The sequence below is a fragment of the Alligator sinensis genome, unplaced genomic scaffold (genome assembly GCF_000455745.1).
Source record: "Alligator sinensis unplaced genomic scaffold, ASM45574v1 scaffold81_3, whole genome shotgun sequence".
NCBI lineage: Eukaryota > Metazoa > Chordata > Crocodylia > Alligatoridae > Alligator > Alligator sinensis.
Genome location: NW_005842088.1, coordinates 96,452 through 111,438, shown reverse-complemented (window position 1 = coordinate 111,438; position 14,987 = coordinate 96,452). Strand labels below are relative to the sequence as shown.

The following is a 14,987-nucleotide window of genomic DNA, read 5'->3' as shown; positions in this document are numbered from 1 at the left end:
CAGCCATGGGGGGCTGCAGGAACCAGCAGGAGATGGGGCCACGTGGGGCAGCAATCCAGGGGGCTGGGGAAGCAAGTGGGGGTGGGGCATGTGGGCCCTGTGTGCGTGTGTGCGCGGGGGGTGGTAGCCCCTGTCAGGGGCAGCAAAACATAGGTATTTAGAATTCACTTTATTATGACAGAGACACCAGTAGGCTTCCAAATGGCTCTAACACTACAGATCTATTGATAAAACATTGCCCAACTGATGGCTGTGTGTGCGCGCGCGCGCGCGCACACACACACACACACACACACACACACACACACACACACACACTCACTCACTCACTCACTCACTCACTCACTCACTCACTCACTCACTCACTCACTCACTCACTCACTCACTCACTCACTCACTCACTCACTCACTCACTCACTCACTCACTCACTCACTCACCTCTCTCTCTCTCGAGAGAGAGGTCTTTTGTTTCAATTGTGGAGGAACATGGATTTGAGGGCATTTTACAAACTGACTTTAGGATTTATTTATTTATTTTTTTTTTATCAGGGATTTTTCAGTTTTCCAATAGGGAACACCAAAATTCCTGCTAGGGAGGCCAGTGGCAGGGCCCTGCCTGCTCAGAGCTGGCATCTTGGACCCGGCTGGAAGTGGCTGACCTGGCCAATTAGGGGTAGAAGAGCATGCTTTGACACTTCAAAGCAGGCCACCACACTAAGAACATCTTATAGCTGCCCAGATGGCCAGGCAGGGGACACACATGGCAGAGGCCACCGCTGCAACCACAGTCCACTGGCAGATGGCCCAGAGGGGCGGATGCCTCTACTGGCTGTGCAATCCCCATTCCGGATCTGGCAGGGGCGCAGCAGGTCACAGCCAGGCAGCAGCCCCCACTGCCAGACTGCTGCAGTGGGTAAAGGGTGCAGGGAACTCTCAGGGCTGCTTCAGCAGTCCAGCTGGCACAAGGGGTTGTGTCTCCAGGTACCAATTGGCTGGGCCCCAGGAGCTACTGAGAGCAAGTAGCCCTGAGCTACTTGACAGGGCAGCTTTTTATACTGCTGGGGACAACACAAGTGCTGGCCCTGGGCTCTAGCTCCCCCTGGCTGCAGATCCAGGAGGAGCCAGGCAGGGTTATTTTCCCCAGGTGGCACAATTTGTCCCACACCAAAGTGCATGTCCAGGTACATATGCTGAGGCAAAAAGCCCTGGCTCAAATTTGAACCGCTTCTATTTGAGCTGCTGCAAATGCACATGCCCGCATGTGTGGACATGCCCTGCGAGTTCAAGAGCAAGCTTTTAAGTCAAGCTTTTGTTCCAAATCTTAGGTTGTTAAAAACAAAGTAGAAGTGTGGCTTTAAATGCCTCAGGGGTATAGGTTGTAGCCATGTTGGTCTAAGGACATAGGCAGACAAGATTCTTTGGGTAAATCTGATATTCAGACCATGCTCATGCTTCAGTAGCTATATTTCACTCAGACAGATGTAGACAAAAGTGTCTTCATTTTAGCCCCAGTGCAGCACGCTATGTAAGCTTGTGCTAAGTGGCATGCTGCTTTGAGGCCTTTATTCTTTCCACCACTAGCAGAACTGCACAGCAGTTTGAATACGTGAAGATCATCACTATAACTGAGGTAAGAAGACTAAAATTAAACAAGACAGAATTTGACCAGCACTCCCTCTCTCTTGTGGATAATGCTATTAAATGTTATACTTTATTATCTCAGGTTACTATGCATGGCATCTCAGTCTTACTAAGATTAAAGCAGTCATACAACTTCAGTTAAGGAACAGGAAGGAGCATTTTTGTCCCCCACAACTGAAAGTTTCTTAAGCTACATAAAATGCTAAAGAAGAAGCATTCAAAGTTATGGAAGATCCATAACAAGCATAAAATAGAGACACATCTTTCTCATTTGCTTCCAGCTACAGTGATCCTTTGGTAGGTTGGCTGCATATACTGATCCTAGATTTTTACATTAGGTCACTAATCCAGGCTATCATCATCCTAGAAAAATATGGAGGTGCAGTTTACAGGAGTTTTGAAAACCCCTGCATTCATAGTGAAACTATCAGCTACTTAAGGGATTGAGTTTTTGGTATATAAATTATCTTGTGCGAGTTTGCAAAATTCTGGCCTTTTGCCTTTGAATGGAAGTTCCTAATCACCTGGATACTATCTTCTACCATTGTATATATAAAGGAGAACCCCCTCCCCTCTCAGACCTCTCCCAGAAAGCATTTTTGTTTAAACTTTCCTGAATCAGATTGTGGGCCTCCAGCTTGTACTGTTCATTACCATATTTTATAGGAAAACTTCAAATTAAGATAATTAGAGTTTAAGAGGAGGCTCTGGTAGTGTGAGCTGACTATCTGCCTGATCCAGCGTACGGAAGCAACACTCTGTGAGACTGCTCTGTTCCTTCACTGATAGCTCTACTTGTCTTTAGAAGCCACAAAGAAAGCATCTTTCAGAAGTGAACACAGAAAATATTGCTTACCTTCATTTCTCCATAGTGTAGTGGGTTCTGAACATCATTTGCCTGTATAATACTGACACCAATGTCACTCCCAGTTGTCATTACTCCTTTGACTGTTACTGTAGCAACAGCCTGGTTAGAATAAGACCAACTGAAGTTTCCACTTCCACCATGAGCCTAAAATGTAGAGAGAAAATTATTTAGCCATACTAAGATAGCATTCTGTTCTCTTGCTTATTGTCCATCAAACTATCATATTTTGATGTACTGTTTAAAATATTGTGAACGCACTGGCTAGGGCTAGGATTCCTAGGGCTGAAACACAATGAAAACAAAGCCCCATTATTTCAAATAAGCCAGTTCAGGGATCAGCAGATTACTACCCTTTGTCCACTTTAATTTCAGATTTCTTCACGCATGTATGTTGTATTAACCAGTCTCAGCTACAGCTGCAAAATTCTAATCCTCACAGATCCCAGTGGTTAATAGTGCTTGCAGTCAGCATATCATTTCACAAGTCAGCACAGCAGAGGCCTGGCATATATGATTGCTGTATTGTTCAAAATTGTGATTAATTTTCTATTGCTGAAAGCCAAAAGAGAGACAGCCAACTGGATGATGATTTTAGGTCTCAGAGCAGCTAACCTGCTCTACCGTAGCAACTGGCTTCTACCAATGGGAATTGCTGAGGAGTCTAAAAGAAGGGGTAGAGAAAAGGGAAGAATTGATTTTGTGCTGTCATCACATCTTTATTTTTTGCTTGAAGACAAGGTTAGCAGGAGGTCTGTCTGTACACATCTGGCATACGCATTGCTCCAAAAATTCATCATTTGGGACCAAATGATAGGCAGCAGTGTAGACTGTCCATACATTCATACACATTACTGAGGCCTGTGCACTGTACAGGTCAACCTCTCATGGAAGGACTTAGTAACTGCCAAACCTAGATGTTCACATCTATTGGGACCCCATCTCCTAAAAATTGAAACAGTTTTCAGTTCTTGAAAGATCTGAAGATTATCCTCTGGAATTTAAGGGGATTATTTCAGAGGTCATGGGGAGGTGGGGAAAAGGGTGGCTGGGAAAATAACAAGTTACTTGATTTTATGGTCCATAGAAATAAATGAATGACAGTACCCATTAAGTAATATAAAGTTTGTGGAAATTGGAGCATAACACCATCTGCTGTCGCTTCTTATTCATCTAAAGTCAAGAACAACTGTTTTTCTCATCACAATTAACACTGTTGTCCTCAGTCTTCAATATTAAAGACCATATGAAGAAAACTATTACATCACTACAGAATGTCTAGTATTTAAACAGTATTATAAGTTATCAAAATTTTCACTGCAACACTTGCACAGCAAAGCATATTGAAAATAGCTGTATTCTTTAACCGCCCCCCCGCCCCTTTCTATACATCATCCAGCTGCCCCTTATGTCCACCTGTAGGACAAAATTCTATAACCAACAAGAAAAGCTACAAATTATGTGGGTGTTCATTTCTGTAGCATAAGTAACATTTTCTACATTGATTTTTATGGACACAACTGATGTAAAAATGTACTATAAAATGTGGTTATTAACATGGTAACTCCCTTCCTCTTGTGAGCTTTTACATAACGCTTTACAGAGGGCAATTTGAAAATTACTGGTCAGTAGGCAACACTATGCAAGAGGAGGAATAGATTTGGGGGGTGGAGGGAAGGGAGAGAGAGAGAGAGAGAGAGAGAGAGAGAGAGAGAGAAAGAAAAAAGAGTGAACTATCTTCTCAAAATATTTTGCAGACATCAGAAATTTCTGAATATGCATAGCTGCCATTTAAATATGACACTGGTGAGAAGACTCGCTGGAAATGGTGTTGTCTTAAATGTTTAAGCAGAGTCAGATCTGCTGATAGTTCAGATTTAACCCCCCCAACAAAACTGAAACAGAACAGAAAGCTGATCATACCAGAAAGGATACAACTTGACTTTCTGATTCCTAGCTTTGTAGGATTAGTATCTGGCTTCACTAATTTGTGAAAGCTAAAAAAGATATTCAAGCTTCTCTTATTTATAGTAAGAGAGAGTTTATTCAGAAAATACTCTGACACAAAGCAAAACATGAAATCCCTATTTGGACAGAATCACTTCTTGGATCATAAACAAAAACTTTGGGCCTGATCCAATGCCAACAGCATGAGCCAAAACCCACTGAGAAGCACGAGGAGAGTTATCCACAAATAGGAATTGCAATCAATCCAATCTGCTATAAATTAATAATCAGCACTAAGAATGAAATGCCTGACCTGGGACATGGGGGTTTAACCACTGTGCTGGAAAGTTACACCGAGGCACAGATCCAAACCCTTTCTGAGTTTGTTTCTGGGACTTGTGCTCAGGTATGCATGTACATAAGTTGTCTATATATACTACCTGCTCAACAAAAAAAACTGCCACACACATGGCTAAAGGGAAACAGAATTCTACCTCAAATTATTACTAATACTGATTAAGGTATATGTACATGCTGAGAGAAATCTCACTAAAGGAACTGATACAGATGCTGTTTTGAAATCAGTACAAGTTCTATTTTCATGAAAAAAAATTAGTGCATCCAGTTAAAAACAATGATCTTTTTAATTTACAGAACATAAACGTATTAGCAGGATACTTAATGAAATCTGTAAGCCAGATAAATAAGAAAAAAAATAAACGAAGTTTTTAAAAGACCATGTAATCCAGGTCTCTCTCTCCACTGAGTACAACAAATGTAAACTACAGCAAAGGTAACAGAAAAGTGCAGAAGGGCTAAGCATTGTTCTTGTGGTTGATACAGTTGTTATAAGGTGAATGGGCATGAGTTGAATTCTAACTGCACAAAAGGTAAAAAGACACATGCTGCCAATATAGCCAGTCATGTTTCTCAATCTTATACAGTAGCGTAGAAGAGCAAAATTTTGCCATGTATGAAGGCTGTAAGTATGCAATTCAGTCTATTTTAACATACGTATGTTGCCTCTTTTACCGGAGAGTTCAATTAGAAAGAGGCATGCATCTCTAGGGACCTACTTAACTTGTGATTTTGCAGATTTCACAGAAACCACAAAATGGGCATTGTCTGCAAAGTCAGCAAATTGAAAACAAACAAAAACTTACTAAAAGTAAAATGCTGGCTCCCCAGTGGGAGCCAGCAGTCCCCATGGCTGCTGTGGCCTGGCCTCCCAGCGTGCGTGGGGCAGGGAGCCACCTGCGAGAAGGGGAGCAGCCAAGATGGTGGTCCATTTCCCCTTCCTCTCCCTCCTGATGTCGAATGGCTGAGAGGGCTGCCAGTCATGTGGCCCTACCCCTCTCCACCAACCAATGGTGGGAAGCAGGGCTACATGACAGACAGCTCTCTAGACTCTCTCAGCAGTGAGGGGCAGAGATTCATGATGGACAGCCCTTTTGGCCAATTAGCAGCAAGGAGTGAGGCCACCAGGGCCCCTCTGCCAATCAGCAGCAAGGGGCAGACTCACTACGAAAAGGCCACAAAAATCAGCACCATGTGTCACAAGCAGCCGGTAAAAGTCCCTTTCACTCACTGTGATTTAGGTAGATCTCTACGTAGCTCAGCATTTCTCAGTCAGTTAGTTAGGTAGGAAATATATGTGAATTATTTGAGGCAGAATCTGTTGGAGAGTATCCACTGGGAGTGCATGCATCAGCAGTCAGAAATCTGACTTGGTAAGCAATATACAATAAGGTATGTTCCTAATTCAAGAATACAATTTTAGCTAGAGGTACCAAAAGAAAAACAGGTTGCTTGATTAACTGCTTCCAGCACAGCACAATGAAAAGACAGTTTAGTTTAATTTTGAGCCTTCACAAGTGTGGAAGCATGGTGGAGACCGAAGGATAGAAAATTACCACCAAAAGATCTACTGTATATAAAGTTCTGGCCTTTGCCTGCCAACAACATTGTTGTTACAGGAGCGAAACATGAAGGAGTAAAGGATGCCAGTGTCAAAGCTCTGGGGATTTGCTCATTCATCTTAAGATGCTTTCTTGGCAGTCACTACACCTGCAAATTCATAGATCTGTTTGTAGGAAGTTAGAAGCCTCTCATTTTTATTATTTAAAAACATGGCACTATGTTTCTGTTAGTTTGTGTTTGGTAACCACGCTGTAGTCAAGAAAAAGCAAAAAACCCCATCTTTCTGTAATTATAGAAAATTGAAGCAAAAAAGAGATACTTTCTTCTTTCAGTCAGTTTCTAACCCAAGCAGCTAAAATTCAGTGAAATTCTACCAAATACAGTACACTTCGTATACAAACCTGCTTCCAATATCCACACTTAACATACAGCTCTGGATTCCTAAAATAACTACTGGTATCACTGAATCTGCCAGAGCAACACTCCCTGCATTTAGATGACTTGCTTAGCATACCTTTATTGTATACTGATAGGCTCCTGCCTTTGGCTGCCATGGAAATGTCAAAATGCTTGGTGAAAGGACAATGGGAACATAAATTTCAACTTCCTGCTGGTTTCGCACTGGAACAGGCAGTGTATGAACACCCCCATCCTGCAATAAGTAACAGCACATATGGTTATAAGTGACACATTCACAGGTCTTTCTAAGAAGAAAATTCTGTCCTTATTTATAGCCAGGTTATTTAAGAAACTCAGAAAGAGTCAAGCATCTACTTAGGGCCATTTTTGCCACTACTAGGTCAGCAATTCCTGCAAGAAAGTAGAAGCTGGCTGGAATAATGTCCACTCTTACATTAGATAAACAGCATCAGTTATTACCAAGGAATTATACCTGGGTAATGCCAGTTTGCAGGCAATTTAAATACATAAGAAACTCCTTGCCCCACTCCTTTTCTAACTCATCACTCCTTCACATAACAAGAAAAGACAACTGATGATGGATGGAGAATGCTGCATCTTTATCAGATCACAGACTGAAGCTGTTTGTTATGCTTTCATCAGGAGCTCCTCCAGGACTTTATTTATATCCCACTTACTCCTGGTGAGGTTCTGCTGGTACTGCAACTGCCAAGGTGACAGGGAACCCATTTCAGGGGAGCTAACAGATAAGGGGACATGTGACTGAAACAGAAGGTAGGACTGGTTTACTGTGTTCAAGCAGTCACTAGCAAACAAGAAGGTGCATAAAATACCTGGATCCATCTGTTTATACTTCAAGTTTCAAACAGAAGTCATACCCCTCCCAAAATGAGGTGCTGGATGGCTGCATCCTTGCCTACCTGCCCAACTGGCCAGGCAGCAGAGAGGTGTCATCCTTCCTGAAACAGCTCCCAGCTACTCAGCACAGCTATTAAGATATTTACCAGAGTGCAGAACTAAGCAGTCACATACAAGAGCCACACACAAAGAAGCCAATCCTGATACTTACTCAGGCAAAACATCTTAAGATGGCCAAGAATTCACTTGAGTGAAAACTTCAGGATTTGGCCCTTCTTTTTAATTATCACATGCTTACTTGTGACAGCACCAACACATTTTTATGTTTGATTTCAGGGTCTTATCAATACAAATTAGGCCTGTGAGAAGCAGCTAGTATTTGCTTCGGATTCTAATTCAGCCGATTCAGGGGACAGCGATTCAATTTGGTGATTCAAATCACTGTCCCTAATCGATTCAGCTGAATCTGATTTGGAGATTTGGCCACTGCCAAATCTCCAAATCAAACAGGCCCCATGCCATGCCCGCTCTCCCAGCTCGGTCAATAGCTGCTCTGCCTGGCCCCAGTGCCCAGGCTCTTTAAAAAAGCCCAGCACTCACCAGATCCTTCCAGGTGGGGGCACACTCCCCACTGCCCTCCAATGTATGGGGGGGGGGGGGGGAGAAGCCCGGGCAACAGGCCCCCTGTGAGTGGGGTGGGTTTGTCAGTGTTTTTTTTTTTTTTAAAGCACTGGGACGCTAAGGCCAGGCAGGGCAGCTGTTGATGGGGCTGGGAGAGCGGGCAGGGGATGGGGCCTGGTGGGGGTCCCCCCCATGGTCCCCTCCTCCCTCTCTCCCCGCCCCCTATTTACTGGCACTGAGTCCGTGTCCAGCTCCCTGTGGTGGTGAGTGGGGACTGCCCAAATTGCCCAATCTCCTCCAATTTGATTCGGACCTTTTTATTGGTCTCCTGATTCGATTTGGATTCGGAGATTTGGCCACTGAACCTCCTCCGAATTGAATCGGCAACCGAAGCTTTGCAGAGCCCCAGTACCAATGCTTCTGACACGTATGTATCAGATATTTTTTCTAAGCATACTGGTAAAGCAGAACATTTCTCAATATGAAGACATACCTGATCTACCACAGATGTTAAAGCAGCATCAATAATAGTTTGACCCTTCTTTATTGCTTTCGCATAATGATATGATCCATTCAAAGAGGATTTCAGAACCTCAAAATATTCTTTGGATAGCTCTGTATTAATCCTGATATTCTGAAATTAAAACATCATATATGTATTGGTACAAAAAACTGAACAGAAATGAATATCTTGTAAGAAAACCATATTTTAATTTCATTTTTTAAGATTGTATATATAAAACAATCCAGAAAAATAATGACACCATCAGGGTAACATTAACAGTCACTTTTCTGAAAAAAGAAGAGTATTCGGCTAAAACTATCAATTCCAGATTTGGCAGAAATTTAATATTATCACTAAGCAATTTATATTTTACTACTTCAAATTTGTGATTTCTCCTTGTTGTGACCTCTGAAGCACATGGGAACATATTAGTCCATTTAGAAAATGTTTTCTTCTTAATAAGGACTGAAAACCAATCCATACTTTAGGATGCAAACTGAGTAGATATGCAATAATCCTCCATTGATACAGTATTTTGACCATCCATAATTCAGCTGAATGATTTGGTTCGTAAACATATTGTTTAACACTAGAAAATTACAATACAGTTCAGTACCTTGAAAACAAAGCAAGTTACACTTGCCACTTATCCCTACTGGCTGTCCTGGTTTGCAAGTTCCAGTATATAAGGTGCACAGTTTACGTAAGCGTACTTCCCACAATCTGATCCAATTTTTCTCTGGAACATGATCTCCATGCACCCCTTGACAAGAGCTACTCAGAATGTTTTACAAAATGATTTAGAAGTTTACATGATTTTAAAATCTATTTAATAAGAGATGCTTAGCTATTTGTCCACATGAATTTATATACACCTAGAAACATGTATGACTATTTCACTTACATCAGACAAATACATTTTATTGCTTGATCTATCATACACTTCAATTGTAATTTCATACAGTCTGCCTGTTTCCAGGACCCATCTGTCACCAGGATGAATTGTAAACCCTGTAAAAAAAACAGAAAACATTGAACAGTACGGACCACAAAGCTGATGAACTACTATGCATATATAGAAAAAGTCTGATACTTAAAATTTTGTAATGGTACTCTAGTTGCTTGAAGATGGTACAGATGGAAAAGTAAATCTATGCTTATAGTTAAAACTGTGTAAAACCTGGACCCATTTCTAAAGACATGCTTACTGCAGTATAGTTTATATTTACAAGTGTACAAAGGGATTCAGATAGCAAGGTACACAACATATACAGAGGCACTAATATAAATGTAAACTCTTGTTAAACAAACATTCAGAAAATTTACCACTGATACTAACCTAAATACCCAGGATCCACAACATAGATAGTGCAGTTGGGTAACCTGGAGGCACCCTGCAGGCGAATACGTGACCTCACAGTTAAGGAATTAAAAAGGTTTTGATCAAGGTAATTAAAATTAACTTTCTACTGGGACTGCTTTCCTGGCTTTTGCCAGGATCTAACTCCAAATTTCTGGGAGAAAAAGATGATAAAAAACATTATTGCTCTCCTTGATAGTGAGTATTTCTAATGAGAACCCAGTTACTTGAGAACACGCTCACCTGTCCAGAAAACCAAGAAAACAAACCTAACCCCACATACAACAAATAGGATAATTTAACTGGTCTTTTCCAGCCTTAATTTCAAATGGCATCTCAGAGCATCTGGAGCCTTTGGTGCGAATGATCTTGTAACACTGTTGCTTTCTATGGCTCCGTCTGCTATTGCTAATTTTCAGACCATTGGGAGAAGCTTGGATAATTTTACCTTGGTGCGTGGCAAAAAGTAGAAAATCTGCCTACTGACATCAGGAGCTCAATGCTGAATTAAAGAATACCACAAAGAAAGGATATTTTTGTGCCCCAGCACGAGGTTAGTTTGTCCCTGCTGCAATGCAGTTACAGTTGATGTTGCCTGATCCAACTTGGCAACAGGCCGAGCTGAATCTCCCTCAGGGCCCAGTATGTTGTTCTGAAGCTGCAGCTCGTACTGATCAGACGGCATCATTAATTCTGTAATAGCATAAGAAAACATACGGAACAAGAAAAGCGAATGTGTCGTTGTTTGGACCCTGTTAATTATTGCTGATTATTTTTTTTTATTGATGCCTACCACATATTGATGTTGTTGATTTTAATTGTTTTGTAGAAAATGCATTTTCTATCAAGGCATGAAACATTAGTTTCCTCATTTAAATTTTAACTGCAGTGCTTAAGGGAGACCAACATCAGACCAATTTCTGGTCTTAGCCATGGGAAATATTTCATAACAAAAGTAACAGAAATCCCTGATAACGTATTCAATACTACTGACTGGAGATCTATGAAAGGTCTCAGAGAACACATTATTTGATATCCAGTTTCTTAAAAGAACTCTCAACAACTAGAAGAGTTTCTTGTAATTGCATCTATAATGTACAAACAATTCTCCTCATCTCCTGAAATAAGCACAGGTTTAGTACATCAACATCTTTTAATATTTATATTAAATTTGCCAAGAAAATATTCAGAGTAATATCTAAATGAAGCATGTCAAATTCAGTGAGGCTGATTTTCATTCTGTGAAAATAAAACACACACTAGAAATTCAAATTTTGCTTGATGAAACATATCTGGAAAATACAATCTTGGCCACTCTTGCAAAGTGTTATTCGTCAGTTTGCCTTAAAAACACATAACTGATCTCTAAATAAACTACTCTTCTGCCCAGAATGAGCATATGTAGTAGCATTTGCATGAGAGCAGTGACTAAAAGATAATTCATTATGAAATAAGACCTGTCTGTGAAGGAGGTTTATTTTATCCAAGGTGAATTTATAAACCTCCAACATTTTAAATTTCTAATAGGTGAAAAAAAATTATATAAAAAAATTTAAATATTGAAGGAATACAAACCTGCAATTTTGCCTTGTCTTATTTTCTGAACTTTATATTGAACTGATGTTCCTACCAGCAGGTAAATATCAGAAGCTGGATTTAAAAGGATGTTTTCCAAAATAAGCAATCTGACTTCAGCAGGCTGTACATTCTGTTGATTAAAAGTCAATTTTAAAACAACTGATATGTACAGATGCATCTATGGAGAAAAAAGTTGTAAGACCGAATCTACAAAAATATTAAATTATTTTGAAATAAAAACTCTGTTCATTAACATCTATTTTATAACAGTAATAAATGGCAGAACACAATAAAGTATAGAGAACTGCTTTATGCTGCATTATCAACAACCAACAGGAGACAAGCAAAATGAAATATTAACACATATTGCAGGTTCAAGCTCTAAGTAATTAATTAAATGAATAAATGTACTCATTGTGTAAAATATCAAGTAAGGATCACAAAAGAATAGTTCTCATACATACCAGCAAGTAACATTTTACCAACTAATTGAACAGAGACCCAACTAAAGAAGAAAAGTTAAACAACAAAGAGGGGCAGAAAGAAAGTCAAGGTAATTAAAACCCTTTAGTCACAATCATTTCTCTATAATAATTATAGAGGTAAATAATTATTACAGCACTGCTTGTCACGTCCCTCTTATTGAAGATCACTCAGCGCTTTCATAAGGCTCTCCAAAACTGCTTTCAAAATCTCAGATTTATAATCTCAACTACAGAAATCTTCTGCTCTTTCTTCTTTTACAGTGTGATATTTGAGACATATTAGTGGCCAAATATATTGTGCAAATGCAAAGTATGATTCAGGCAGACAAGGTTCTCTGGGTGAATCACCCAGAGAACCTTGTCTGCCTATGTCCTTAGACTAACACGGCTACAACCTACACCCCTGTAAGAATGATTCATTTGCTCTTAAGTGAAAGAATGCAGCCCTTGAGACTTCAAGAAGGGTGAGGGCAGAAACACTTTGCATACATGTGATAAAAAAATATGCAACACTGGTCAGGCCGCAGTTGGAGTACTACGTCCAGTTCTGGGCGCCGCACTTCAGGAGGGATGTAGACAACATGGAGAGGGTTCAGGGGCCAGCAGGGCAGGCCCTACGAGGAGAGGCTACGGGACCTGAACCTGTTCAGCCTTCACAAGAGAAGGCTGAGGGGGAATCTAGTGGCCGTTTACAAACTAGTCAGAGGGGACCAGCAGGCATTGGAGTCCCTGTTCTCTCGAGCACTCCCAGGAGTGACTAGAAATAATGGTCACAAGCTGGCAGAGGGTAGATTCAGACTAGACATCAGGAGGCGCTACTTCACTGTTAGGGCGGCTAGGATCTGGAACCAACTTCCAAGGGAAGTGGTGCTGGCTCCTACCCTGGGGGTCTTCAAAAGGAGGCTAGATGATTTGACCCACTTCTTTTTTCCTGCCATGGCAGGGGGTCGGACTTGATGATCTGCTCAGGTCCCTTCCGACCCTACCAACTATGAAACTACGAAAATAACAGAAGCCACTGTAGGGGTTCCCCTGCCCTTAAGGACTAGAAGGAAGGCTGGCTGGGAGAATGAGGGGAAAGATCCCTAGTCCAGTGGAATTCATTTAAACAAGTGACACCCACATACCTGGTAAGGAATTACATAAAGCCTTCCCCTTCAAGCCATGCCCCCTCTCATGCCCCTCTTCTCTTTCTTCCTGTGCATCTGGGACAAACGACTTGTCTTCTTTATCCCTGGACCAGGTGAACTGTGTTTTAAACTTTTTTTTTTTAATTTTCTCCAAGCCAAACCAAAGAGAAATTAACAAAGGCCCAACATGTTAAATGTAATAGTGTGAAAACCTAAGTATGAATAAGACCAAATTGGTGATGCTCAGTATCTCCGAGCCTGCAGGCATTGCTCCAGTACATTACTTCTCGGTCTCAGCGGAAAATGTTAGCTTTTTCCTTTAACTGTGTACAATGGATACATTTTTTTCTGCAATGATGAATAATGTAATACATATGCTCTCTATGCCAATCGTAGCACAATTATTTCCACTCTACTGTAGATTCCTCTTTTGACCAGAAGTGCATTCACCTAAGGGTGCATATGGTGCTGAGGCACTCTGTTTAGTGCACATTGCTCCTGTGGCTCCCATGTCAGTCAGAACTCACATTCTGTGACAGACTCAAGATGGTACAGAGAGGACACTGTGTTGGATTAGGTGAAAATTTGACATCTGTGTGTGTGTGCGCGCGCGCGCGCATGCGCACACGTGCGTGCATGCGTGCGTGTGCACACACACATGCCAGATTAGATTAGGAAATTATTCTCAAGTATTTCATGTAATTAGATTTTTTTAACCGCTCGTTGTAAGCCACCCTCCCTCCCCTAGTCTAATCCCCACTCTATGGTGCAGAGAGTAAATGGTGGGTACAGACAGATGAAGTCACTATATCAATTTTGAAATGATGCAACTTGCAGCAGATCAGCTTGACTTTCATGCATCTGCCCCCACCTCACAGTAAAGTGGAAGCTAAATCACCGTGATTTAAGCAGCTGTTCCAATTCAGGGTACAAATCAAAATGATTGTGAAAGCATCCTGGGGGATCATCAGAATAACAAAAACAAAACCAATTTGGAACTTTGGCATGGCTGCAAGTTCTGTAGTGTACTTAGGTTGGGTGAACTCCAGATTTATTATTGCTATTCTGAATAAATCTTCACTGCAGAGGAAATTCAGACATTCCCACTGGTTCCTCCTTATCTTAGAACAAAATCTTCCCTCCTGAGTTGGTTGTGGATGCAGACCAGGCCCCACATGCCTCTGACTAAGGCTGATAATTCACCTACTCTGAAGCAAGGACATAGTCCTCCAATACCTTCTCATAATCCCTCCCCCCCCCACAATTTTTTCACACAGTTCACTGAGCAAGAATAAGAGACGGTCATCTCTTCACAGAACAAAGAATCATGGTATAATGCTCCCTAGAGTCCAGAGAATCACATGGATGATCAAAGAGCTAACAAGGACACATTAACTTCGGTTGGGCTTACACCCTGGATGCCCAGAATTGGCTGCCAAGAAGTAAACTAATTCTGCAATGAAGACATATCTGAATGGCAACACAGTAGATTCCTCTTATTGTAACCACTTTGGGAAATGGTGATTTGATTCTATTAACCAGATGATTTCATTAATAGGAGACCCATTTTTTTAAGAACACAGATACTCACTCACCTCCCACAGTTCCCTGGCCCTGCTCATGCCTCTCGCTGCCCCCTGCAGCCCCGCTCCCGGCC

The 14,987-nt window shown here is 41.3% G+C and overlaps 1 protein-coding gene across 2 annotated transcripts in view; it reads right to left on the bottom strand.

Moving 5' to 3' along the window:
* Window positions 1-14,987, bottom strand: part of NUP210 (nucleoporin 210) — a 117,618-nt gene that overhangs the window by 75,092 nt on the left and 27,539 nt on the right. For both annotated transcript variants that reach the window (XM_006023901.3, XM_025204537.1), the window contains exons 6-12: window positions 11,713-11,845; window positions 10,672-10,830; window positions 10,117-10,185; window positions 9,682-9,788; window positions 8,766-8,906; window positions 6,888-7,025; window positions 2,498-2,653 (exon numbers count right to left, since the gene is read on the bottom strand). In XM_006023901.3, the coding sequence (XP_006023963.1) occupies window positions 2,498-2,653; window positions 6,888-7,025; window positions 8,766-8,906; window positions 9,682-9,788; window positions 10,117-10,185; window positions 10,672-10,830; window positions 11,713-11,845 (903 nt within the window). The remainder of the gene's footprint in view (window positions 1-2,497; window positions 2,654-6,887; window positions 7,026-8,765; window positions 8,907-9,681; window positions 9,789-10,116; window positions 10,186-10,671; window positions 10,831-11,712; window positions 11,846-14,987) is intronic.